At 29.4% G+C, this 27,284-nt stretch overlaps 3 protein-coding genes and 2 non-coding genes across 5 annotated transcripts; all 5 read left to right on the top strand.

The window, feature by feature from the left end:
- Positions 1–1,992: 1,992 nt before the first annotated feature.
- On the top strand, positions 1,993–2,930 carry LOC113870266 (reticulon-like protein B13). Its single transcript, XM_027506858.1, has 4 exons — positions 1,993–2,050; positions 2,162–2,360; positions 2,472–2,683; positions 2,764–2,930. The coding sequence occupies exons 1-4, from the start codon at positions 1,993–1,995 to the stop codon at positions 2,928–2,930; spliced, it is 636 nt and encodes a 211-aa protein (XP_027362659.1).
- Positions 2,931–3,097: 167 nt separating this feature from the next.
- TRNAW-CCA lies at positions 3,098–3,169 on the top strand. Its single transcript has one exon. It is a non-coding gene; the product is annotated as a tRNA-Trp (tRNA).
- A 734-nt stretch (positions 3,170–3,903) lies between these two features.
- Positions 3,904–8,802, top strand: LOC113869289 (probable disease resistance protein At5g66900). The gene is made up of 5 exons (XM_027505542.1): positions 3,904–4,828; positions 5,051–5,457; positions 5,689–6,056; positions 6,627–6,898; positions 7,697–8,802. Exons 1-5 carry the CDS (start codon positions 4,201–4,203, stop codon positions 8,524–8,526), a joined length of 2,505 nt encoding a protein of 834 aa, XP_027361343.1. The 5' UTR covers positions 3,904–4,200; the 3' UTR covers positions 8,527–8,802.
- An 831-nt stretch (positions 8,803–9,633) lies between these two features.
- LOC113868556 (upstream activation factor subunit spp27-like) lies at positions 9,634–16,189 on the top strand. Its single transcript, XM_027504234.1, has 6 exons — positions 9,634–10,173; positions 12,104–12,221; positions 12,333–12,507; positions 12,968–13,024; positions 13,351–13,526; positions 15,735–16,189. The coding sequence occupies exons 1-6, from the start codon at positions 9,806–9,808 to the stop codon at positions 15,858–15,860; spliced, it is 1,020 nt and encodes a 339-aa protein (XP_027360035.1). The 5' UTR covers positions 9,634–9,805; the 3' UTR covers positions 15,861–16,189.
- Positions 16,190–17,265: 1,076 nt separating this feature from the next.
- On the top strand, positions 17,266–17,338 carry TRNAK-UUU. The gene has a single exon. It is a non-coding gene; the product is annotated as a tRNA-Lys (tRNA).
- Positions 17,339–27,284: the final 9,946 nt, after the last annotated feature.

The raw sequence follows: 27,284 nt of genomic DNA, 5'->3' as shown, positions 1-27,284 counted from the left end.
TCTTCCACTTATATTGTAAAAGAAAAGTATGGCTTTCTCGTAGTAAAACATGAAAAAAGCAATTTTTGTTTCATTTCAGTGGTCTACTATTTTTAGTTAATATTAGATGCAATAACACCATGCAACTTCCGAGGACATCATGATAAAGTTTTTTTATCCGATTATGGTGAAAATTTTAAAAAGCTACGAAAACAGAGGTAGGCCAAGCCAACTAATGATGGGCACATATATGATGAGATATTGGATCATAGGTTGGATTTTTCAATTGCTGATTATCAAATAATCTTTCAAAGGGGTGCAAATATTTTAGGGGCGATTAAGGATGAATTTTTAACATGCCTGAACCAGTTAACCATCTTAATATTATAATTTATCAAATTTTGAATATTTCAAGAATATCAATATTCATTTAATATTTTTTATTTTTTTATCAGATTATATCGTTTATCACAATTATTCTCTTTTGTCTTTTCTTATTATTTCTCTCTAGATGTATACACTTCTTGAGTGTTTACAAATTAATATTTTTTAGATATAATGTATTCTCTCCAATCTTATTTATAATTTTTTAATTAAATCACATAAATTTTTAAAAAATTAAAAATTATTTAATGTATTAGATTTAAAAAATTCATTATAATAAATATAAATAAAAATACTTCAAAAAAATTTGTATAATTTTGTTTACAAAATATCTTATAATTAAATAGAATTGGAGAGCATTATTTTAAATACTACATATAGTTTTCATGAAATGTCTTATGGTTCACATTTAAGATCTTAATTACTCAATTTAGATAATGCATTTTTTAGTAATATTATTTTTTTATTTCTTTCTGTCGTATCTTTTATCTTACACTTTTCTCCTTCTATTCTTATATTTATAAAAAATTATCAGGCTTTATATAGACTACGTTAATTTCCCGTTTAGACAGAAGTTAATGATGTGAACTTATTTAGCATGAAGTATAATACTGCTAAATTGACTGGTTAGACTGGGTTTTGGCTTAACCTTAAACCATGACCTAAAATGTTAGTTTTTGCTATTTACTGGGACCCTTTCGCTAACACTCAGCATGAACCACAATATTAGAAATAAGCCAACAAAATTAGACTAGCCATTACATGAAATATACGATTTTTTAGGCACTGGATCAATTGTCAGATGCAGAAACTGCCACTTCTACAAAAAATTAATGCTTTGAAACATATCATGTCACAATGTATTACTTGTTCGACATATCCTCAGATTGGTCTAACTGTTACTGTTGCATATCCACATTTCAGCTTCTTTTTTTTCATTATCTTGGAGTTCATACACTGTTTTTTCACTTGTTGTCATTGTATGAAACACTGAATGTGCGAGACATAGTTAGCTACATCTTTCCAACCGGACCAATGATGAGTAGAGAATGCATTAAGTTTGATTTTGATTGCCGATTAGAAGTTAGTAGCATTCATTGGCTCCGTTTATAAAGTTATTAATAATTCTAAATCCTCCTAATTATTAAATGAAAAAATATTTAATATATTTTATGTTTGGAATACAATAACAGATTAATATTTTTATTTAATACAGAATTATTAACAAAATTATTAGGAGGATCTCTAAAGTTGTATATTTACACCTTTAAGCATTATTATTGCTCAATTGCTCACCTCTGTATGATTCTTTTTGGCCACGTTATTTCTGTAACTCTTTATTTTTCATGCTTCAGAGAGGCTACGCTAATCCTTACCTTCCTGTGCTTATCTCTACCACTTTAATGAAAACGGCACCGTTAGCTTAAAAGAATGCAAAAAGGAAATGAAAGTGCCACGAAGGCTGCAAGGTTTCCACGTCTTCTCAGAGTTCTACACGTGTAAGTCAGACACAAAACTACCATGTTGACAACCATTTCCACCGAAAGACCACTATATGAAGGGAAAACGAAACTAGTAGCTCCTGCTCCTACCCTTGGACACCAACTTCATTTCATCACCATCTTTGTTATGTCTAAAGAAGCAAAAGCAGAAACACAACCTTTGACTACACCCACTTGTTCCTCAGGTGATTACTTGATCGTGTTTTATGTTATTTAATTTGTAGCAATAGTATTTAGAATTGAAAATTGAAGATGACTCAAACGTTCACGGGTCCCACTTTGATTTTGTGGTGTAGATGTTGACAATGACATAGTGAAGGATTTAGTCTTGTGGAGAAGAAAGAAACTCAATGCAACTGTTCTTGTAGTGGCGACAACAACATGGGTGTTGATGGAAGTATATGAATTCAACTTCCTCACTGTAATCTCATGGGTGGCCATATTTGTTGTTGCTTCAATATTCCTCTATTCCAACATGCTTGGAATTTTGGGCAAGTGAGCACCTTTTTCAACTTGCTCTTATTCTAATGAAAAATTGTTCATGTTTTATGCAATATATAGTAACTAGCTTCTTTTATTCTTTTCTTCTGTGGGTGTGAAATTTAGGGAACCCCCGAACTTGTTGAGGTTGGAATTGACTGAAGAAACAATTTTGAGAATGGGAAACACAGTTCGAGCTTGGATTGAAGAAGCAATAAGGTGGGTGTTCCTTGTAAGCGTAGAGAAAGATTGGCCTGTGTTTGTTGGGGTTGAGGCTGGATTGTGGTTACTCTCTTGCGTTGGAAATTGCATGGACCTCCTAACATTGGTTTTTATAGGTAACGTGGTCATATTCTTTAACCATTATATTTGTTTCTCTCTCGACTCACTATCTGTTTATTTTAATTTTGGTGTATAGGTATATTAGTGAGTGCGATGGTTCCATTAACTTATGTGAAGAACGAGGACAAGATCAAGAGATTCGGGGAGTGGTTGAGGGAGAAACACAAAAGATGTCATGAGATTATCGATGAGAAGGCCTTCAACAAGATTAAAAGCAAAATAGTGGAGAAGAAAACAGGGTAATTTGCTTCTGTAGTTTGTATGTAAGATATAAATGCACCGTTATGTAATGTTTATTAGTGAATAAGATAAGATTACTATTGCTATGTTTTGGTAATGTTGTGTATATATATATCGTGACTTCAACACAGTGAAATTATAAATTTAATTATAAGTAATTAAATAAATGTGGATCCGTGGCGCAATGGTAGCGCGTCTGACTCCAGATCAGAAGGTTGCGTGTTCGATTCACGTCGGGTTCAATTCCCAAATATTTTTATTTTAGCCTCTTTAATAATATCTAGCCATTCTTTTTAGTGATAAAAAGGTACATCTAGCCTCCCACAGTTTTAAGTTTGAACTTACCCTCCAAAATCCAAATGGGTGTGTGTGTATATTCTGTGCTGTTGCTAATATCGAAATATCGTGGAAGGTCAAGTTCTCTCTAACTTGTCCAAGTTCATTTTCATGGTTTCAAGTTTGAACGTCCCCATAATGATTATAGGGACAACTTTCCGAACCCGCTAAAAATAAAATTTTCTTATAAATTATAATATCTAATAATAATAATATATTAAAATTCACGATTTAATATAATTTTTTATTGTATTCTTTGGGACATATATCAAAAAATCGTGTAATAATTGATCGATTAAAGTTGTTTTTATTTATAACGGCTTGGTTCCATTTGACACTAATGAGAAGTTATTAAGAGATATATAATCTGATTAATGAACTCACCGTACATTAATTTAGTAAAGTGCCAGTCTGTTAATCATTCTTTTAATTGGAAAAAGGTGAATTTAGATAACTTCACTTAATTTTGATGTAAGGTTTTATTGATTATCAAAACAATGTACTCTGTCTATTATTCGGTTTTACTAATATCTTCTGTAGCATTAATTTTAATTGTTTGAAATTAAAAAATAAGTTATTCACTGAACTTCTATTTTCAAAGAAGTAAAGAATATTTAGGAATGATGTTTCAGAATCTATCGTAGATTTATGCAATAATTTTAATGATGTTCCTTCCCGTGAATTGGCGTGTGAAGCCATTAATGTCAAGTGTATGCATTAGCTAAAGGTAAGATAACAGAAAGACCAAAAACATTGGTCATCGTTAGTAGCAGCGTAGGTAGCACCTTCCTACCAATTCACAACGTCTTTTGCTTTAAAAAACAAACTCGTTCTTGTTGCTTCAGATCATATAACCCGCACATCATTTGCATCCGTAGCGGTGTTTTACTTCGATTTCCGAGAAAGTTTCGATTTTGCCTTCTGTGTCTTAGCAGTTATGGATCTGTTCAGCGGAGGTGCGGTGGGAGCAGTGATGGGAGAGATGTTAAAAGGGGCGCTTGAAACCATAAAAAAGGGTAGAGAGTTCAAACCCACCCTTGAAAGCAACATAGAAACCTTGAACAATTTGGCTCCTATTGTGAAGGAGATGAAGAGATACAACAAGATGTTGGATCGCCCCATGAAGGAGATAGAAGGTTTGGAGGCCCATATGCAAGCTGGAGAAGAGCTTGTTCGCAAGTGTTCCAAATTTGGTCCATGGAGAATTTTCTCCTTCCCTCGTTACCAGACAAAGCTTAGGAACAAGGATGAGAATCTGAAGAGGCACTTGTCTATGAATGTGTCAGCTGAGAATAAGAGGGACTTGATGGATATTCTGTACAAAGTGGGACAAATTCTTGAGATTTTGCTCAGTAAGGAGAATTTCGGGCAATATCATGGGTATCAGGTAAGGGGTCTACGTGGTGCTCCTGAAGAACCAGTGTGTATTGGAATGGATGAGCCTTTGAACAATTTGAAGATGGACCTGCTCAAGGATGGTGTCTCGGTTCTTGTTTTGACTGGTTTGGGTGGATCCGGCAAAAGCACTTTAGCAAAGAAGATCTGTTGGGACCCTCAAGTCAAAGGTAATATACAAAATTGATGATACTGATCACTATTATTTTTGGAGATAATATACAATTTTTTATGTATACATTTTAGTTATTATGTGATGTATTACTTATCTAAATTATTACTCTTCTAGTTTGGTGAACTCACTGGCTGATTTGGTTATTTTTGGCATGCATTGCGGAATAGTACAACCTCAAATTTTCCTTTGTTAAGAAAGCTATTTATGCTTTGAATAGGCAAATTCGGGGGAAATATTTTCTTTATCACCGTGTCAAAAACGCCCAACTTGAAGACCATTGTGCAGACACTATTTGAATGCTGTGGATGTCCCGTGCCTGAGTTTCAAAGTGATGAAGATGCAACTAACCGAGTGGGAGTTCTGCTGAGGCATGTTGGGAAATGTCCAATATTGTTGGTACTGGATGATGTTTGGCCTAACTCGGAGGCCCTTCTTGAGCAGTTTATAATCCAGATACCTGATTATAAGATTTTGGTGACTTCAAGGATTGCTTTTCGAAGATTTGGCACCCCATGCCAGTTGGACAAGCTTAGTCATGATGATGCAGTATCCCTTTTCAGGCACTTTGCTAACCTGAACGACAAGCTCAGCTCAGACGTACCCGATGAAAACCTTGTCCATGAGGTGCATTTTCTTCCGCTTCTCCCAAATATTCACTCCAGTGAAACATGATTCGAATTTAGATGCAACATGCAAGTCAAATTTATTCTTGTTTGTGATGTTAATTCTTCTGCATTGGGTGATAAAGAAAAATATCAATGAAGCCCCCCTCCAAAGCTGTCCACTGACTAGTATACTAGCAACCTAGTTACCTAAGCCTTTTGTCTTATTCTACTTTTTTGCACTAAAATGCAGATAGTGAAAGGTTGTAAGGGTTCACCATTGGCGCTTAAGGTCATTGCTGGATCACTCTGTCAGCAGCCTCTTGTGTTGTGGCAAAATATGAAGGAACATTTACAAAGTCAATCCATTCTGGAGTCTAGTAGTATTGACTTGCTTTGTCGCCTTCAACAAAGTTTAGATATGTTGGAGGATAAGTTCTCCATCAACGAGAAGGTGTGCTTCGTGGATTTAGGGTTGTTTCCTGAAGACAAAAGAATCCCTGTTGCTGCCCTCATTGATATGTGGGCAGAACTGTATAACCTTGATGAAAATGGCAGGAATGCAATGACCATCATCCATGATTTAACCACTAGGAATTTGATTAACGTCATGGTTACAAGGTACACCCCCTCCCCTCTTTCCTTGTTGGTTATTTAATGGTTAATGTAATTATTGGCACCTAAAACATGAAACTACTCAAGCTTGACCCATTAAGACAAATTTAAAGCTTGAGTTGGTGTATTAGTTCTTTTATGATTTGATTGTTTTCTTTTCCTTTATCAAACTTATTTTGAAGTATTTTTTTAAGTCTAAACAAATATAGGCAGATAGGCACCTTCAATGCTCTAAAGGTGCACAACATATTTTCACTATGAACATAGAAATACCAAAACGTATTGGTAGATTGATGTCCTTTAACAACATTGTGCTCTCCACCTGATTACGCAAAAATAAACGGAAGTGTAAGTTAGAAATATTACAATTTGACATGGTTGATAAACTTAATAAATACAAAAGACATATGTATAATATATACTTAAGTTAAATGTAGCAGTGCAAATTCAAGAAGAATGCATGGACATCTGTAACTTTCTTCTGCTTGACATTATGAAGCAAAGTAAAATTATGTTATCAAAAGGAATAAAATTGTTCATCTTGTTGATTGGTTTGGTCCTTCCCTTGTTGTCCAGGAAAGTTGCGAAGGAGGCAGACATGTACTACAATAACCACTTTGTCATGCTGCATGATCTCCTCAGAGAGCTAGCGATTCATCAAAGCAAAGGGGAACCATTTGAACAGAGAACAAGGCTAACTATTGATGTGGATGGAGATAATCGTCCTGAATGGTGGATAGGACAGAATCAGCAAGGAACCATTGGCTGGATGTTTTCATTAGTCACAAGATTGTTGGTAAAACAGAAACATCTAAGAGTTGCTGCCCGCATATTGTCTATTTCAACTGGTAAGTTTCTCTCTGTCTACATTATATGCTCATAAACAAATGAGAAATGCTACTTCCCGTTTCATAATCATTTTCATTTAACGTTGTGCTTATAAACAAATGAGAAATACTACTCTCTGTTGCAAATACTTGTCAGTTATTGAACAACAATTAAGAAATTCATTAACTATTCTTGATTTTAAAGCAATATAAGTTTATATTGCTAATCAATACTCTTAGAACACTTGAAGATTTAAAAATGGAATTTTTTTTATTAAAAATAGGGTGTTGTTAACCAGTATTCTAAGACATTGGTTAAAGAATTATAAGATAGTTTTTATTAGAAATCATGTTAAAAATACATTAGAAATTACAGTATGAGTGCCTTAATAACATTTTTCTATTTTTTTATTCCTTAATTACTGCTCTAAGCATTTGTTAACATTTTCCTAAAAGATATTGTTAATGTACTGCTACCGTAATTTTCAATACACCTCTAACATAATTTTTAATAAAAAAAATCATGTAATAATTCTTTAATTGGTGTCCTTAAGGCTCTTGTTAGCTAGATCCTAAGTATATCTGACTATATTATCCTTTTGCTCTGTTAGTGCTCTCTCATCCCACTTCATGGAGATATCAAGAGATAAGGATAAAGGTGGAAAAATGTAATTAGGGCCTTCTTGGTAGTATAAAGTGACATATTTTGAGACAAACAGCATTTTAAACTTCAAGTGATACGTTGAAAACTGAGGGATTATTGAGAAATATGTCATACTTCATCTCCCATTGTTGATGCAAATAATGATGCTTTTGCAGATGAAACATTCACTTCAGATTGGTGTGACATGCAACCTGATGAGGCTGAGGTTCTGATTTTAAATCTTCACTCGAGCCAGTACTCGTTACCAGATTTCACTGAGAAGATGAGTAACCTTAAAGTTCTAATAGTCACAAATTATGGCTTCCATCATTCTGAAGTAAACAAGTTTGAGCTACTTGGCTCTTTATCCAACTTGAGAAGAATCAGACTAGATAAGGTTTCAGTCCCTCCCCTTTGCATGCTGAAGAATCTGCGAAAATTGTCCCTTTATATGTGTAATACAAAACTGGCTTTTGAAAGCTGTTCTATCCCAATCTCAGATGCAATGCCAAAGCTAGTGGAAATGAGCATTGACTATTGCAAGGATCTGGTTAAATTGCCTGATGGGGTGTGTAACATTACCCCATTGAAGAAGCTTAGTATCACTAACTGTCACAAGCTTTCAGCACTGCCACAAGAAATTGCAAAACTAGAGAATTTGGAAGTGCTAAGGCTGTGTTCCTGTTCTCATTTGGTAGAGATGCCAGACTCTGTTGGAGGGCTTAACAAGCTAAGCTGTATTGACATCTCAGACTGTGTTAGTCTTACAAAATTACCAGATGACATTGGTGACTTGAAGAAGCTTGAGAAGCTCTACATGAAGGGTTGCTCAGCTTTGTGTAAATCAGAATTGCCATACTCGGTCACCAATTTTGAACATTTAAAGCATACAATACATGTGATCTGTGATGAAGAAATGGCTAAGTTATGCGAAAATTCCCTTACCATTTCCAATTTGAAGGTAGAGATGGCTGAAGTTGATATTAACCTAAATTGGCTTCATTAGTTAGTTCCTCAGACTTGTATCCTGAAATTGATGATCGCTAGTAATCATGTCGAAATTTGAAATTAATGTTGCTGGCTGTAGTGAAATAAAAAAGCAGGAGTTTGTGTTAGGTGATGCTGTAAAAGTCGTAATGCATCAATGTGGCTTGTACTTGGAAGAACACTTCATAAGTTTTTTTAGAATGGTTAGGTACTTTTTTTGGTAATAAACTCTGAAAATATTTGTTTGACCAAAATCTTTATATGTAAATAAATAAATTAAATCGTAATTTTGGTGTTTCACTTGTGTTTTGTCATAGTCCCTAAACAAAAAATATACATTTTTGTATATGAAAAAAAATCCGAGTTGATTTTTACTGTACAATGAAAATATAACGATATTAAAATTTATTTAATGACCAAATCTAAAAGTAATGTTAAAATAGAAACGGTATGAATTATAATGTTGACAGCTTTTTATTTATAACTTCAATAATTAGGGACACTGAATTATCAAAGAAAGGTTGGAAAGGTTTTGTCTGACTGGCCCTTGGATTTTTATAAGTGGTTTTTTTAATTGTAATAAGAACTTGGGCTAGAAAGAATGTAGCCCACAAAACGATTGATCCGTTTGACAATTTCAGTGAGGGTAAGCGCGGCCCAACCGGATCACGTTAAATAAAAAATCTCTTTCGAAACGTGATTCGGTGACGAAAGCCCAACTTTATGCATGTGACAGAGCATCAAAAGCCAAAATCCAAATACACACAAACTTGTAACTTATCCAAACCTGAGATCAGTTTCCTTTCTCGTGCATCCAAAAATAAATATTATTATTCTCTTAAACCAAAACGCAGAGACAGGATGGGAGGGTAATTTCGCCACAATCAGAGGGGCAAAATCGGAAAAAAGACAGCGCAAACGAACTAATGTAAGAATTTTTTATTCGCAAGTTTTAGACCTCATTAATTATATTTTTATTTCATCATTAAAAAATATAAGAAGAAAATGAAAATTATTGTAAAAATAAAAAATTATTAATTGAAATAGTAAGGAGAATTGGGCACGTGCGGCGCTGGCAACTGCTTCGTCCTACTCCTTATTCCTTAACGAGTAACGAGAAACGAGCAAGCGAAACAGAGAGAGAAGGTTTATAAATTATATATTTCCAGTTGTGTCCCTGGCTGAGGAATTTCCATTTTCCAATTCCTTTTTCTTTAGCGTTGAGACTGAGTCAGAGAGTGAGTCACCCGCTACAAGGCAACTCGTGCATTGAAGGGTTGGTTAACTCCCTCTACGCTATGGTTTCCGAATCGGAGCTTATCGGCCGCCTCCGCGAGTTTCTCCGGAGCTCCGACCTCAACACCACCACCACCGCCACCGTCCGCCGCCAGTTGGAGGCCGATTTCGGAATCGATTTATCCGACCGAAAGGCATTCATTAGAGAACAGGTGGACTTGTTCCTCCAGAGCGAGCACCACCAACCACAACAAGAAGATTCTCCCCGAAACGACGACGTAGAGGCAGAAGAAGAAGATGCGCCCAATCCTGAACAAAGCCAAGGCTCTGATTCCAAGGAAGAATCGGAAGAAGAAGATGATGATAACGATGACGAAGAGGAAGAGGAAACCAAACCCAAGGGCGCCAAGAATGGGAAGAATAAAGCACGGTTAGTCTGTTCTTGCTTCTTGATTCCTTTCCTTTCGATTTTCATGCTATTTTCTTTGAATTTTCTGATTCTGTGTGTAAGGATAAAACAAATTTGATTGACAGTTACTGGTTTCTCCTTAAAGGTCTTATCTTCGAGCATAGATTCCCTGCCATTTAGCAATCAATAGCATCATATCGATTTATTTTATTTTATTTTTTGGAATTTTTTTTATCAATTTTAATTTCGCTGGCATTCGCCATTGACACACGCACATGGCTTTCAGTTATTTTGAGCAATTGGGGTCCACTCCAAGACTATGCTACGTTCCTCTCTATTGGTGTTTTCCATAAAAATTGTGTGCTTTTCAAGTTAGTGACGAGGTTACTTGCCTTGCAGGTTTACATCAACACAGTTTTCAATTTTTTGCTTTTTTTATACATCCATATTCATCCCATTCTCTTCTTTTCCTAACAATTCAATCTTTTTATGCATCAATTCCACGCTTTCTTGCCTTGTAGGTTTACATGAACAAGAAACTTTACAGTTTTAGATTTTTTTATGCACGCATATTCATCTCATTCTTTGCTTTGCCTAACGATCTAATCTTGTTAGGCATGCTTTCTTGTATGGTAATGCCAATGACACATCAAATTATACTTTTATTTTTTCGGATTTTCTGCTCTTGTGAAGATTGTAATAACATTTTTTCATAAACACTATACAACTTACTGGTCTTCTGTTCTGCCTCTCATGCCCGGTAATCACACTGTCCTCAAATTAAGACTTCAGAATACCTGTTCCATAATGGTGGATAAGGGCTTTGTTTTCTCCCCTGCCCTTCCTTTTTGTAACTGTTTATTGTGAAATTTTAAGTAATTTTTTCTGTCATCTAACAAGTTTCCGCTCATGTAGACAACTTGATGAACCAAATTAGTAGCCTTTGCAAAATTAGTATATATTTCTGTAAATTATGTTTCCAAGAAATTCCTTGGAAAACTATAGATCATGAAATGGGATATTCTAATCCCTCTTCCTCAATATTTGCTAAGTCACTTTAGCTAATCATTACTAAGGTTGGATCCCTGAAGTGTAATGCTGATGCTTATGCAATTATTGCACAATTGCCAGCAGGAGAATTGATCCACAGGCGGCCTTTTAAAGTTGTAGAGTCTCCTGGTCAAATTCTTTCCCTTCCGCAAAATATAAAATAATGAAAAAGCATGTAAAACACTACCATATATTTGTCATTGTATTTATACATTGCTTATCTTCAAAGATTTTTCGAAGGAAAGATGATCTGAAAGCTGATGTAACTTTATCCAGACCATTGGCCTTGGCTATCTTAGTCCAAAAGAAAAAAATGTATCGACTTAAACTGCAGGTTGATACAGTGTTTTGCTAGGACTATCATCTGCGAACAACTATTGATTTGTATTGTTCTGGAGCCACAAGAATATATCATTCTTAAAAGGTTTCTAAAGCACTCATGAAAAATTTCTCCATAGCAAATGTTAAGATTTTGATTCTTATTATGATGCCGCACGCTTATAATTTCTGGCTCAAAGAAAACTGAAAACAAAATTAAAACAATAAATAAAAAAAGAGATGAAACAACTAGTTCATAATCACCGACCAGGCAACAACAATCAAAGAAACCAAAGACAGCCGAAGAGAAATTTATCTATACGTAATGATGTTTATGTTACAACCTTGAGAAAAAAAAATTAAGAATTTTTATTCATCCTGAATTTTCAATGTCAAAAAATACTAACCAGTATCCATGGGACAATGATAAAAGGAGAAAGGATTTATTATATCAACACAAATAATTTTATATAGATTTTTTAAGTGATTGAAAACATTTAGCAGGTTGTACTGAATATTTCTTAACTAGTGGCTTGTTAGGTGATGAAGTAAACCATCAGTTTTGTTTCCTCTTGTTCTTCAGATCTAACAAATTAGGCGATGAGGTAGTAAAGAAAAGAGGTGGTGGATTTTGCAAGTTATGTAGCTTGTCTCCGCAACTTCAAGAATTCATTGGAGCTCCAGAAATGGCCAGGACAGAGGTATATGTAATTTCTTTTTCTAAATGAGAAATTACACCCATATTACTGGTCATGGATACCTACAATTTATGTGAAAATGTGTGTATGATGTAACTCTGTTCCTGGCCTTAGGTTGTTAAGCAACTATGGGCTTATATTAGGGAGAAAAATTTGCAAGACACAAACAATAGACGAATTATAATTTGCGATGAACCATTGCGCGCCCTTTTCAGTGTCAATTCGATTGACATGTTCCAAATGAACAAAGCTTTGTCGAAGCATATCTGGCCATTGGATTCAGATGATGGTATGCTCATGTAACCTTGCCCTTCTTTTTTACTATTATGCTACTCTGCATATGATGTTGGATTTTTTTTATATTGTTATTTTTAATTTTTTTTCTAGACCAGACACCTAATCCGTTTTTAAATTCCTCCAGGTGGGCCTTATTGTGATTGTAGGGATTCTAATGCCTTGAAATTGCGAAGTTTTCTTTTCGAGAGTTTCTTATCAAAGTATTGTTTTGGGTCCTGTTATTATGCATTATAAAATACCACTGATCTTTGTGCACCAGACCCCTTTACATATTCTTGCATTAAGATAGAGCTTTTACTGATTTATAATAATATATATATTTCCATGGTACTGATTGTTTACTTTGATTTGATGACACTGCAGACTCGTGCTTCCCTGTTACATTCTACTAGTCAATATTTTGTTGATAATTTGAATAAAAAAAAATGTTTAAACTGCATCTCTTGATATAGTGGTCCAGGTGAAGTCTGCATCAAAGGAAAAGCAGAAGAAGCAAGAGAGAGAAGATGGTATGAGTAATGAATTTGATTAATGTTTTATATTATTTTTCTACCTGATTACAGTCCCTTCTTAACCAATTATAAATTCGTCTGCAGTTTCTTACCCCACCTTACATATTTTATTTGTATATTGTTTGTTCGGAGTATTCTTCTTTTGAATCGGCAAAAAGAAATCCATGTTTTTATTCTGGAAATCATTTATGCACACAGTGGATAAACTTTTAGGGAAATTTATGGTATGAGGTTGTAGTTTTTCTATTCCTGTTCATACATGTAGTCAAATGAATACAATCAATTACTTATGGTGTACTACACCTATAACTTACCTCTGACAGATTCAGATGAGCCAAAAAGAAAGGAAAAACGGCAGAAGGTAGGGAAATCAGGTTTTCTGGCTCCCCTTCAGCTATCTGACGCCCTTGTAAACTTCCTTGGTACTGGAGAAAGTGAGTTATCAAGAGCTGATGTCATAAAAAGAATGTGGGAGTACATAAAAGGAAACAATCTTCAGGTTTGTCATTTCTCTAAATTGTCCTACTGTCCTATATATATTGCTTAAATAAACCTTTATTTGTCTCTCTGCATTAGTGGTAATGGCCATGTGAAAAGCTTAAAAAGTTGTATACAAATAATCGGACATTTTGGTTGAATAAAATAATATCAGCTACACCACAGTTTATGCCACACAGTTAACATAACAATTTCAGATGGCGTGCCTCAAGCAAGGCACTAATTGGATTATAACTCTACCTTGTATGTGATAATGTGAAAAATCATCACAAGATGTACTTTTGTATTTCATGTTAGCTGTAAACCCAATCATAAAGCCTCTAACACATCATAACCAAGTCCACGGACATGGACTTTTCCAGAAGTCTTTGACTTTCCAATGCCTACCTTTGACTGGATTAAATGACACTCATTATCCTTCTTTGTATATGTATTTTTGTGCTTATCCACTTGTCTCTTTTTGTTTCTGAATTTCCCTTTCCAAGTTGTAAAGCTTTTAACTCCAATTGACCAAGAGAATCAAGACGTTGTAGAATTGCATAATTTGTTCAATGGGTGTACTTGGAGAGAAAATGGAATGAGTGGAGAGGATAAAGATGAAATTTAATTGACAATATACATTCCATTATGTTTAAATGAATTGTGAATCTCATCCAATTCGATTGTAAGTGTACTGGTCGAAAAGTAGTAAAAGGATTTTTGAATTTTTAGAATATCGTCTCACACAAATTATTTTTAATTGCTGTGAATATTATAATTTAATTGATTAAATCCAAATAGTGCATAATAAAATAAAATTGAAAAAGAGAAAGTAATCAAAAGATAAAGAAAATAATGCAATTTCTAACAAAAAATTATTTGAGATGAACTTAAGATATATGATTTCACTTTTACACATTTTTGTATACTTTCAGTTTAATCTTAATTTCAATTTTCCTATGACTATCAAACACATTAAAACTACTAATATCACATGATCATGCAGTATTAACATTATTTGAAAACTATTATTTTCAGTAGTCATGTAAAACAAAAAGAATGGGAAAGCATAAGAGTCTATGTTATTTTAATAACGATTAAAAAGAGAAAAATTAAGTTTGATTTAATTAATTTTATGTCTTGTTTTATCCTATAGTTTCATTAATTACATGTGGTACAGTTGTTTACAATACAATTAATTATGATGTGTTAAAAATAGTCAATTTTAAACATATAAATATAAACATAATAAATAAGAAAAAAATCAATTTAAAAAGAAAATCTCAATTGTCATTGAGAAGAGATCTTAAAAATAAAGAGATAAAAAGAGTTCTTGTTCTTAAAAAGCACTCTCAATCACTTACTTAAACTTCAGAAAGGTATTTTATATTTTCATGAACGATCTCTACTCTCAAATTTCTTTAAAAGTAGACTAGGAAAAAGTGTCTTGTATCAAATGTGTAAAGCTCATCATATAGGAGTTAGAATTCAAGAAAATGTAATGATTTATTTTTTTAAAAATATATTTAAACTCTAATAGAAAATATGACTTATCTATAGAGAAATATATGATTTTGTGTTACTAATTTTGGATTTCAGGTTTACCCTCATAGACAGTTGAAAATCTCCTAATCAATTAGGGAAAAAGCATGGTTGTGCATAATCATGAAACACTTTTAGGTTGACTTTTAAGCAAAATTGTGCTTCCTGCTATGTGTAACCTTATTTTTTATCAAATTTTTTTCTAATTGTGACTAAATTCTTTCTTAATTCATTAAATAATGGCAAAATCAGTACTAATTCTTCATTAAATATAGGCCAAGTTTCAAAATATGGACTTATTAACTAATTTTGATATTACTAGTTAAGTAGAGAAATTATGAGACTAACAAGTTGAAATTAGTCAAAACAATGTTGTTCAGATTTTTTCTTTGATCTATGATTATCATTGTGATTATTTGTTCTTAACCATAAACTGTGCTCATTTCTGAATAATGAATTTGTCAGTCAGCTACTCCTGCCAAGAGTTTAAACGATTGTGTGAGGGGTCCTGAGGGCTTCATTGTATTTCTAACATGCCCCATCATGCAAGAGCCGCCCTCTGGGTTTGAGCTTGAAGCATTGACAATGCTGGCTACCTTTAAGCTGCACATTTGAACTTTCTGTGGTTTTATTTTGTGTTATACATTCTAGATAAAACACCAGTTAAATTTCTGATTGCTTTGTGAAGGATCCTTCTGACAAGAGGAAAATAATATGTGACGAGAAGCTGAAAGAACTCTTTGATGTTGACTCCTTCCATGGTTTCACAGTTACAAAACTGCTGGCTCCTCATTTTATAAAGACAGAGCAGTGAGTTGCTTGTACATTGTTATTTCTGTCAAGCATGGGAGAGATGGGGAATTTTGTTTGTCAAATTAGTTTTTTAAGGTCTTCTTTAGTGTCTTTTAGGCAGTCCGCCAACAGGAGGAATAGGAATTAGTAAAGTGACAGATTTTCAGTAATTTTTTTTTTCGAAGTACTTGATGTTACGTGACCTTTTATTTTATTTATTCTATATATCCTGTTTTGCCACTTCGCAGTTGAAGATTTTGTATATTTTTAGTTCATGAAGCTGCGAGGACCATGTTAACTTCATATTTTACTGGGCCATTTGGCCTTACTACAGAGTATCGATACACTATATTGTTTCAGAAAGCAAACGTAATTGCAGCTCTCGAGATAAAATCTGGATCTGGCAGTCTACATAGGAAACCCTTGTAATTGTATTCTATCAGAAGCTGAAGGAAAAACACGTCAAAATTAGAGTTTATGACCGCAGGACCAAATCCGGTTAAGGCTTGTAGCATGTTGGTCATGATTATTCTATAAAAGGAATAATCATTTATATTTAAAGTTTTTTTGAAATTTTGATAAAAATAAGATTTTGAAAAAAAAAAAATGAAGTGAAACACTTGATTAGTGGTTCGGTGGCCTTTACTGTATATAAAAATAAATTAGTCCCTAAGTACCCAATAATCTTTTAATTGTAATATAATGAATGTTATGTAGGACTAGTCCGGGAAAAAGAGTATGATAGGCTTTATCTTATTTTATGTTTAATATATATTGATAAAGAATTAACTTTCAAGTTTTTAAGTGTTTAGTTGTTTATATTTGATCTCTTTAATTTTTTAAATGCTTAATTTAAGTCCTTCAGTTTAAAACTTTATTCGATAATTAATAAAAATATAATTGAAGTATAATATTTTTTATTAATTTATGCAAATGAATAAATAAAAATATACAAAATTTAAATAAACATATAAAAAATGTATGCTTAAAATTATTTTTAAAATTTTAAAGTGAATGATTTAATATCAGTATTTAAAAGATTAAAAATTAAATGTGAATAGTTAAAATTAAAGAAGTAAAATTACATATATATTTAAAGTATAAGAACTAAAAGTGTAATTATTTCTTTTTAATTTAATAACTATTTTAAAAATTTATATAAAACTTATTCAATATAACTAAATATAAAAAAAAAATGTCATGAGAATACTTCTATTCTTTTGTCTCTCTTCCTTTCCTTTTTTTTTTTTTTTTTTTGCAATTTTCAATGTTTATGTATAACTTGCCCTTCTTTCAATTTTTTTAATAAATTAAAGAATTTTCTTCGTTAATAAAATGCGACACACCAAATTAGATTAATTGGTGCGTTTTCATTTGTACAGTGGAGAGTTATTTTAGTTATAATAAACTGTCGCACAATGTACATAGCCGTCTTAGCTCAGCCGGTAGAGCGCGTGGCTTTTAACCACGTGGTCGTGGGTTCGATTCCCACAGACGGCGACTGTTTTAGTCACTAGATTTAAATTTCATTCTCCGGTCTTAATTTTAATTCTTTTACTTTTTAATTAAACAATTATATCATCTATTAAATTATTATCTAATTTTTAATGATAATACTATTTTTTTCTATTTATAATTAGAAGTGTTATTTTATTTAAGAATATTAGATTAAATTTATTCTCTTAAATAAAAATATTAGCTTTCTTTTCTAGTGATAAATGATTATTCGACATGGTAGTTTTAAATTGTTTTAGTTTTTAAACATTTTTTTAATTTATTTTCTATAAATAAAAAAAATTGTATATTAATCCTTCTATAAAAAATTATTTTTAAAATTTTGTTTCTATTAATATAATGACATTTTTTCAACATTTTTAAATAAATATTTTGAATCTATTAAAGAAACTTCATATATTTTTAATTCATTACATCAAGTTTTATTATACAAGTTAATGTCTTTTTATTTTAAATTCATGCAAGAATCATCTTGAGAAGATCTTATGTCTTGATCTATCTTTGCGTTATTTTTATCTTAAAAATTACTATTTATCTATTCTATCACATTATAATAATAAATCTCATTATTTCTTCTATCATTCTCATTTTAATACTATTTTAAAAAATTTAATATGTAGTTACATAAATGAATAAAAATAAGAATGATGATAATACTTCAGGTTGTATATTTTTTCTTTTTAAATATAATTTTATATTTTTAAAAATAAAAATATAAAAATTTGTTTTTATTTTTAGTTTTTAAAAGTAAAAATTACAATTACTTCTATGTTTTCTTTTTTTTTTATTTCTCTCATCACAGCTAATAAAAATTTAATCAAAAACAGTTTTAAAAACTAAATTACTAAAAAAAATTTATTTTTATTTTCTTCTTAAAAATAGTTTTATAAAATTATTTTAAAATATATTTTTAAAAAATTAAAGATTAAAGCTAAATCAAATAAGTGTTTAAAGAGTTATTCTAATTTTTTTTATCAATATATCAAAGATATAGAAAAAAAAAATTCTTAATTTTGTATATGGCTCAAGTGAACATAATTGAGATTTAAAAATTATTATGAGATATTATGAAACACACAAATAACAATACTAGAGATGAAAATGTTAAAGGCGATACTCATGTAAAAATAAATTAATACATAAAATTAAACATAAAAAAATATGAAACTTATTTAAAGAATTTAGAATACTCTTCTAAATAATAAAGATAAAAATGTTAAAAGTAATATTCATATAAAAATTAATCAATACATAAAGTTAAACATAAAAAAATGTAATAAATTATAAGGTTTATTTAAAAAATCTAAAATATTTATGTGAAAGATAAATATAATAAAAAAATAGTTAATTGACACTAATATGAAATTGTCATTGTAATAATAATAAAAAAATTTAAAATAATTTTTTTATAAAAACTAATATATATTTTTGTGTGGATATTATAAATGAATGTTTAATCTTAAAAAATAATTATTTTTCACTGCGAATTATAATCACAAGAATCTCACGCTATTTTTTACCTTATTTTTTGTTTTAAATTTTTAAAAATATAACATAGCAACCATAATGTGAGTTATGTCATTTGTATATACAAATCTTGAAAATATTATGAGATAAAATAATATTTGTCGATTACTGCTCCAGTGTTGCATATATTTAACGCAAGCAATGTGAGTTTACGATTAAATGGTACAATTGAATAAGCTTTATATAATTATTCAAAATTGTGATAATTTACAAATTTACTGCATTTTGATTTATTTACAAGGGAATATGGATTAGATGGTAAGTGATGTATATCCCTAGTTTCTCTCACCTGAAAGCATCATATCTATCCGGATCTGTTTCAGAGGACGAAGAATCTGTCCTATCATCTTGTACCATGATAAATGGGAAGCGAAGAAAAACAAGTGTTCCGAAAGACCTATGCTATTTCCCTAATAAGACAAATCCCAAACGGCGACCCATGAGCGATGCAAATAACAAACATAAACATGGTATAACAATATAAAGGGGAAAGTGAAGACAGAACCAATGGCTACCCGTAATCGTCCTCTGTTTTTGATACGCATATGGATGAAATGAATACCAGAGGAAAAAGGAAAGGAGGCATCTTCTTCATTGTGGTTTGTCTTTGCACAACATAAACTACACCAACCAAATCCCATCCCCTACGAATCCTTATCTCTAACATCATGGATTAGGGTAGGGTCCATATTATAACTATTAAAAGGTGTAGATTTTTTTCTGTGTTCATTGAAATGCTGAAAACAAATCAAGAATAATTCGTTTTTATTGAAACAAAGTATTTACTAAATAAAAATATTCAATGTTTAAGTTTTTCAAACATTTAAAAGAATATAATACAAAAGTTACATTAAAAAGATACTTTTAAAATAATATATTATTAAGGAGATTTTAATTCATTTTAAGCAGAGGAAATACATTTTAAAAGATAAAGTCTGTTTGTATTTTAATTAATTAATAATTCTATATTTAATTATGCCTGTGTACTCTCACAATTTTAATTTTTGGTTTTTAATGAATAATTATTTTTTTTTTTTGTAAAAATACACGTTCACTGTTCACACATAATTTGGTTTTTCTATATTAGCATTGGATAACAACTTTTCAAAATTAGTAAATGAGTAAAACATTTGAAAATTTCACTCAAAATAAAATATAAAAAGTCATTTTATTTTGTTTTTAGGTAAGTAATATCTGCCTACTTTAAACTTCAACAACCATCTGCGGTGATTTAAAATTGTCCAAATTTACTATTACAAACTGCCAAAAGTTACTTGCATAAATAAATAACACTGAGATAGTTTATTTCAAAATGTAATAAAGTTTTTCATAAGCTACTAAAAAATTTGAAGTGATCTTATTACCCCATATCAATGAAAAAGCCAGAGAAATCCTATCTATATCTTGTAACCATTGGTATAATGCATGTGGAAAATTACGAGATGCTTTTAAAACGCGCAGATGCTGAAATCATGGAATCCAAACTAGAAATGGAATCCAAAGTGCTGCCATCTGATCTGACGTTTGTCATGGATCGATCAAATTGATTAAAATTCTGGAAGCCACGAATGGGTGGTAGTGGAAGAAGACGACCACATAACCGCAGAAGAATAACAGCGTTTGTGAAAAGTTATTCTTTGCCATGTGTTGTTATTGCATTGGTAGTGACAATTGATTTTTGTAATCTGTCAGATTCTTATTTCGAAGATACACTAACCACAAGAACCACTTTTCTTTAGGTTAAGTTGTGTGGGGATAGAGAGATGATGAAAAGTAATAGGCCAATAGGGCATCATCAATCATCATGTTGATAAACATCAAAATTAAAAAATAACTTCAAAAGAATCTTGCACGTGACAGACATATCATGCTGCTTTTCATTTTTGGAAAATTATTACATTTACATCACTTGGGAGACCAAAATAACACACTTCATTCCTTTGATTTTTTTTCTCTGACTAATGAATCAATGAGTTAAAGTGGTTAAAAAAGTGTTGTTTGGATGATACAGTAAATTAAGTTTATAATATAAAATATATATTTTGCACACAGTAAAGATTTAAGTTAATATTTTTTTGAAAATTTTAATATTTAAAATATTAATTTTTAATAAATATTTCTTATAAATAACTTTTTGAAGTACAATAAAAAATTAGATATAAAAAATCCCTACAAACATAATGTGGATAAAATTTGTCTCTACGAGGGATACTGACATATGCAACACGAGATTCATGTGATAAGAGAATTAACACTTGTTTATTTGTGTGAGAGAAAGAAAACAGCGTGAATGATATACTTTTTATTTAATTAAAAAATCAGTATTTTAATTATTTTTTTGGGGTTCTTTTTTAAATAAACAAATTGTAAAAACATGGATTGCATATTTATATAGAAGGTAGCCCTCAAACTTTTGAGGGTAGTTTGCTAATATTGTTTGTTATAAATTAATTATCCTTTTTATTGTTAATTTTATGTTAAATTGATTTTATTTAAAAGGTATATATAATTATAAGAAAATTAGTATATCTTGCATACTATGTTAAGTATTTTATATTAAATTTTATTACAAAATTATTTTTTATGATAGAAAATTATTATTATATTATTACGTAAACAAAGGAAGACAAAATATTTAAGGATAAAAATTAATTATAACATAGCATATAATTGATGTGATCACTAGTATATAGATGATAGAAACACACTGTTTCTTATATTACTATTTTGAGTTTTAACTACTTGAAATGTCATTAGAAGGCAACTTGTCACTGTTCATAAACTTTATATGTCTCGCATAAAAAAGTTTGAACCAGTCTAAAGGAACATTACAAATAAATTTTATATTCAGGACAACAAGATAAAGAGAAAGTTTATCTTCATCAGTGTAAGTCAACATCTATTTGATTTAACATTTTACATAATGCAGAATGAAATATGCCAAAATGCAAAGAATAACACTATTGTAAGGAGTTAATTATAGAACCTACGATGAAGAATGATAAGGGAAACTTGAGGAAAAAAAAATCAAATATTTGGGAGAGTTTGAACAGTAAAAAATAAACCTAAAAAATATATTTATACCACTTGAATGCCTAGTTTGAACTAAAATAATATACTTTATTATTCTTGTAATTTTTTTAATTTTGAAAATCTATATTATTTTCCTTTGATTAATATAAATAATTATATATTATTAATTAATTTTTACAAATTTAAAATTATAAAAATAATTAAGGTGTTGATTTTTTAAAATTAATTACACATTTTAACTTTTTATTTAATTAGGATGAATGTTATGGTGAGTTACTAAACTAAGTGACTCACCAATAAGTTAACTAAATAACTTGCTATAGTAAGTATGACAAGTTTTAAAAATTATAATATTTATAATTTAATTTTTAATAAGTTTTGCATATTTAAGATTTTAATGTTTTAGATACTTAAAACGAGTCCTTTAATACTCTGTTTTTTAAGAAGAATATAATTATTCATTGAAGTGAACTAAATTATATTTTCTTAAATTTATTTCTATATCAAGTTCAATAATTTTTTTGGTATTTTTAACAATTAGTTCAACAATAAATTCAGCGGTTGTGTTGAAATTTATTTGAAAGAAGTTTAAAAAGTTCTACCCATGAAATCAATAAAATCAGATAATCCTTTATTGAAATATTGTCGAATATTTTTTTTTAATTTCTTCTTATGCAATTTCAATTCTTCCTTATTTTTCTCTCTTTAATAGTATGCAAACTTATTTCCCAAATTTACCCTAAACTTAAAAAACTACAACTTTTTTGAATTGTTATACTTTGATATATAATATTTGTAAGTGGAACCAATTAAATTTGAAAACATTATATATTCATCCTAATTATCTTAGATATTAACACTTTGGTGTAATTATATCAGAATAGGGGCAATGCATGAAAAGATTTTGTTGAACGAAACAAAACAATAATTTTCGCTTTAAGCCAATATTTATTCGCTTGAGCGAATAATAGACGGTGGTGAATCTAAATTTTTTTGACATATTTCACTTAAGTTTATAATCATTAGCTTAAGCGAATAATAGACAATGATGAATTCAAAATATTTTTTTAAATTCACTTAAGCTAATATTGATATGCTTAAAACTAGTTTTAAATAGTGATGAATATAAACACTTTGTCAAATTTTGCTTAAGTCAATATGATTTCGCTTAACCTAAAAATATCTTTCAGGTGATTGTTTTGTTAAAACTGACATGTCACAACTCAATGACGGTTTCTCTAGTGAGTGAGTTAGGTGTGCAATTTTATTATCCAAAAATACCAAAGTTATTATTAACTAAGCCGAGAATGTGTTGCAGTTTCACATATAATCGTTACATTTTCGATTAAGCTCTTCAATCTCTGCTTAAGCAAATATAATATAGGGAGGTTTTTTGTATAAAATATAAAAATTGCTTAAGCGGTATACCACTCGCTTAAGCGCAACAACCTACTAAATTTTTTCTTCAACGATTCATGTGTAACTTTAGCCTTAATATTCATGCAATATAATTTCTCTGCATCAATTTTGCTTCAACTAGTATTCATGCGCTTAAACGAGTTAGGTATTGCAAGATAACTTAAAGCTTCAACTTAAAATTAGCTTAAGCATGATACTTTTAGTTTAAGCAAAAAATTAGTCGCTTAAGCTTTATTTATTTTGCTTAAGCTAGACTTGTCTTGGTTAAGCTATATTTATTTGGTTTAAGCTAGTTTTTATAAGCTTAAGCAATATAATACTAGCTTAAGTGCCAAAAGACTAGCTTAAGCAAAATATCATTAGCTTAAGTAGAATATCATCAACTTAAGCGATATATCATTAGCTTAAGCAAAATATTATTAGCTTAGACAAATTATTATTAGCTTAAGCAAATTAGTAAATTTCCATCATTTGCTCAAGCAAGATAACAAATTATTACCTAGTTTATTTTATAGACTCATTCTTATCTTCACTTAAACTATAAATTTAAATTTAAAAGTAAAATGTATATATATATATTTTACATTTGTTAATCACCATAAATACCACTAGTCCAACCAAATATAATTTAATCAATTTGATATTAAATTACTGAGCTAAGTCATATGTTATGAATACAAATCTCAAACTTAAAATAGAAGAGTATAAAAAGTAAAATTTTCATATTATTTTTAATTTTTTTAATTATTTATTACAATTTTAATTTGGACATACATTTCAATTATAAAAGTTAATATTAAGCCTAAGAATGTATTTAGTAAAACTTTTTCGATATTTAAAAATTTAATTACATAACTGAAATGATTGTTAAAGAACAAATTTTTTATTTGTCAAAGAAACTTGAATTAATAGTAACTATTATATTTTGGAACGAGATTGAAGCTTTTAGAACTCTTTTTACAACTTCAATAAAAGTGTTTGAAAGCTTAAGCCTAATTATCATAAAAAGTCAATACTTATTGTTAATCAATTAACTTATCATTGTAATTATTAAAACAATGAATAAAATAAGGTGTGAGGTCACCCATTAACAGAAGAGAGATTGACGACAAGAACTAAATCTTAACATGTTAACATTTTATGAACTAAATTTTAACTAAAAAAACTTTATAAGCATTTATCACAAAATGCAACTTATAAGAACCAATCACATATTAAAGCCTTAAAATAATTAACCCCTTGACTATCCTCCCAAAGATAATTTGTTTAATTTTGGTTTGTAAGTTGCTTCAAGCGGATTGAATGAAATAATTAATTTATTAATATATCTATTCAATTATGAAATCAAAATATAACATAGGTCAATACAGGAAAAATTGAAAAACATATTTGTTACATCTTATATTATTTCGCTTAAGGTATAGTCTTTGGCTTAAGCTTAAATAAGTTATAATTTAATGGTTTTCTTAGCATTGTATTTGCTTAAGCTAATATTATTCGCTTAAGTGAGTAATATAACTTGTATGGCTTCAGCGCAAGAATCACCGCTTATATAAAATCATTCCAGTGAGCCACTATTTTCCTGTAATTTTCACTTAAGCTAGAAAAAATAGCTTATAATGTAAGAATTTCCCTACCTTGATATTCACTTAAGCTATATTGGTTATAATGTAAAAGTTTCCTTACCTTGATATTCGCTTAAATTAATAATCATCGCTTAAGCTGTTATTCACAGCTTAAACGATTTATATTCTGCTTAAGCGAATTACATGCAATGAGTTTTTTTTTTTTAAATTTTCACTCAAGCGAAAAAAAAAATTTGACTTAAGTGAATGTTGCAAAATTTGTAGATACAAAAATGACCATTATATAAGGAGAACATGAGAAATGTCGAAAAAGGCATTAAATAATGTATCAATATAAAATCTCATTTTCATGATGAATTGAGATAGTAAGAGTGAATATGAAAGTTTTAATTTTAGAAATTATTAATTTCATAGATAGAGTTTGTGAAAACTCTAAAGATATAACATAACATTTAACATTTTATTGATCCAAAAGTTATATTTGATTATGTTTTTAAGCTGCATTTAAATGCGTATATAAATGCATACTTTCTTAAAATAAAGTTAAGAGATCTATGATATACAAAGTTGAAGAAAGAAAAACACAATGTCCAAAATTTTAAAGACAAAAGACAATAATAAATTTTAAAGATATAAAATAAAAAATTTTGAAAGTAAAAAAAAAATTTATAAAAAATTAAATAATAAATATGTATAAACTTATATTATTAAGTAATAGATAAAAGATATAAAACGTTTATAGATATTAAAATACATTTAACGATTTAAAAATAATTAATTATTTATAAGTCATTTATTTTATTAACTCATCCTAGCTTTCACCTTTAATTAAACTTAAAAAAATCTAACAAAACTAAACAACTAATCAACTGTTTATATATATATATATATATATATATATAATATTTTTTTTCATGAATTTCATTTTCATGAGTAATATTAATATACAATAATTGCGAGTTACGCTAGGAGATATAGAATCAAAATCACATAAGGAATCAATGCCACAAAATAAAGGTTGTTGACCGTAAAAACTGCACATGGTAAATAGTTTTATATCTACTTTTTGTTGGACTCATGGTCTCCCTTTAAAATCACCGAGAATTTTACTGCAAATTTAAACCTTTGAAATGCAGGAAACAGAAATTGTCAAACATTGGGTGCAATAACAAGTTCAGTCTATGTTGATATGTGGTTTTCACACTACTTCTTTTCTAAAAATAGTATATCTAGCAATAATTTTATTGGAGTTGAGATGATAATATCAGGAAATTTTGACCAATGTGATCATTCTATAAAAAATTCAAAATATAGTCATGCCAAACACGAGCGAAGAGTACGGGTCATGGATGAGGTGCTGTGTTGGAATGACTCAAATACCCTTACTTTTCATCAATACTGTAACAGATACGTGTCAGGTCAACTATACCTCACCTTACACAACTGATTAGCCAACCAAACAAAGAATCTCCACAAAAGCAGACTAATTGGATAAACAATTTCACATAATCAAAAGTAACAAATGACATTTTGCCTCGATTAAGCACGGAATCCAGAGGTTTCTGACATACTTTATCACATATTATTAATATTTTTTATTAATTAAAATTACAAAATATAAATTATTTTTATATATAATATTTAAAATTTATATATACTGAAATGTAATATTTTTAAAATTATAAAAATATGAATTTTTTTTACGTAGATACATGGATTATTTTTTATACATTTAAAAATTATATATACTAAATATAGTAATTTTTGAAAAATTACAGAAATACAAAATTTAAAAATATAATTTTTTTTGTATAAATACAAAAATTTAAAGATAAAAAATAAAAAATATAAAGTAACAAAGTTGTTAATGATATTTTAAAAAATATATTAAAAATTAAAAAAAGTTATTGATGATAATTTTAAATAATAATTAATTGTTTAAAAAGTACTAAAAACAGTAAAAAATCACTGTTTAAAAAATTTGAATTTTTATAATTTTACAAAAAAATTTATATTTCCGTAACTTATTAAAAGAATCATTAAAAAAAGCTATAAATACATATATTTAATAATAAAACTAGTAAAGTTTTAAAAAGTAGTAATAACGATTTTTAAAATAATAATAAAATATTTTTAAAAATACCTATATTTTGTAATTTAAAAATATATATAAAAAGACTTAAAATAAAAATAAAAATATTGAAAATTTAAAATATCTATTTTTTTAATGTAGATACGTAAATTATTTTTTCTATTATCAACAGAACAAAAACTTAATTATATTTGATTTTTTTAAAAATTAAAAAAATTTAAAATTTAAAGATCATCAATGATAATTTTTTTGCGTAAGTACAGAATTTAAAGAT

The sequence above is a fragment of the Abrus precatorius genome, unplaced genomic scaffold (genome assembly GCF_003935025.1).
Source record: "Abrus precatorius isolate BTA unplaced genomic scaffold, Abrus_2018 Scaffold6, whole genome shotgun sequence".
Classification (NCBI taxonomy): Eukaryota; Viridiplantae; Streptophyta; class Magnoliopsida; order Fabales; family Fabaceae; genus Abrus; species Abrus precatorius.
This window is presented reverse-complemented; position numbering and strand designations above follow the sequence as displayed.

Excerpts from the sequence above, each read along its gene's own strand:
- LOC113868556 (XM_027504234.1), top strand. The coding sequence starts at position 9,806 with ATGGTTTCCGAATCGGAGCTTATCGGCCGCCTCCGCGAGTTTCTCCGG. Across the intron at positions 12,508-12,967 it reads GCCATTGGATTCAGATGATG|TGGTCCAGGTGAAGTCTGCA; the intron begins GTATGCTCATGT and ends CTCTTGATATAG. Across the intron at positions 13,527-15,734 it reads TAAAAGGAAACAATCTTCAG|GATCCTTCTGACAAGAGGAA; the intron begins GTTTGTCATTTC and ends TGCTTTGTGAAG.
- LOC113869289 (XM_027505542.1), top strand. The coding sequence starts at position 4,201 with ATGGATCTGTTCAGCGGAGGTGCGGTGGGAGCAGTGATGGGAGAGATG. Across the intron at positions 4,829-5,050 it reads TTGGGACCCTCAAGTCAAAG|GCAAATTCGGGGGAAATATT; the intron begins GTAATATACAAA and ends TGCTTTGAATAG. Across the intron at positions 6,057-6,626 it reads ATTAACGTCATGGTTACAAG|GAAAGTTGCGAAGGAGGCAG; the intron begins GTACACCCCCTC and ends CTTGTTGTCCAG.
- LOC113870266 (XM_027506858.1), top strand. The coding sequence starts at position 1,993 with ATGTCTAAAGAAGCAAAAGCAGAAACACAACCTTTGACTACACCCACT. Across the intron at positions 2,051-2,161 it reads TACACCCACTTGTTCCTCAG|ATGTTGACAATGACATAGTG; the intron begins GTGATTACTTGA and ends TTTGTGGTGTAG. Across the intron at positions 2,684-2,763 it reads CCTAACATTGGTTTTTATAG|GTATATTAGTGAGTGCGATG; the intron begins GTAACGTGGTCA and ends TTTGGTGTATAG.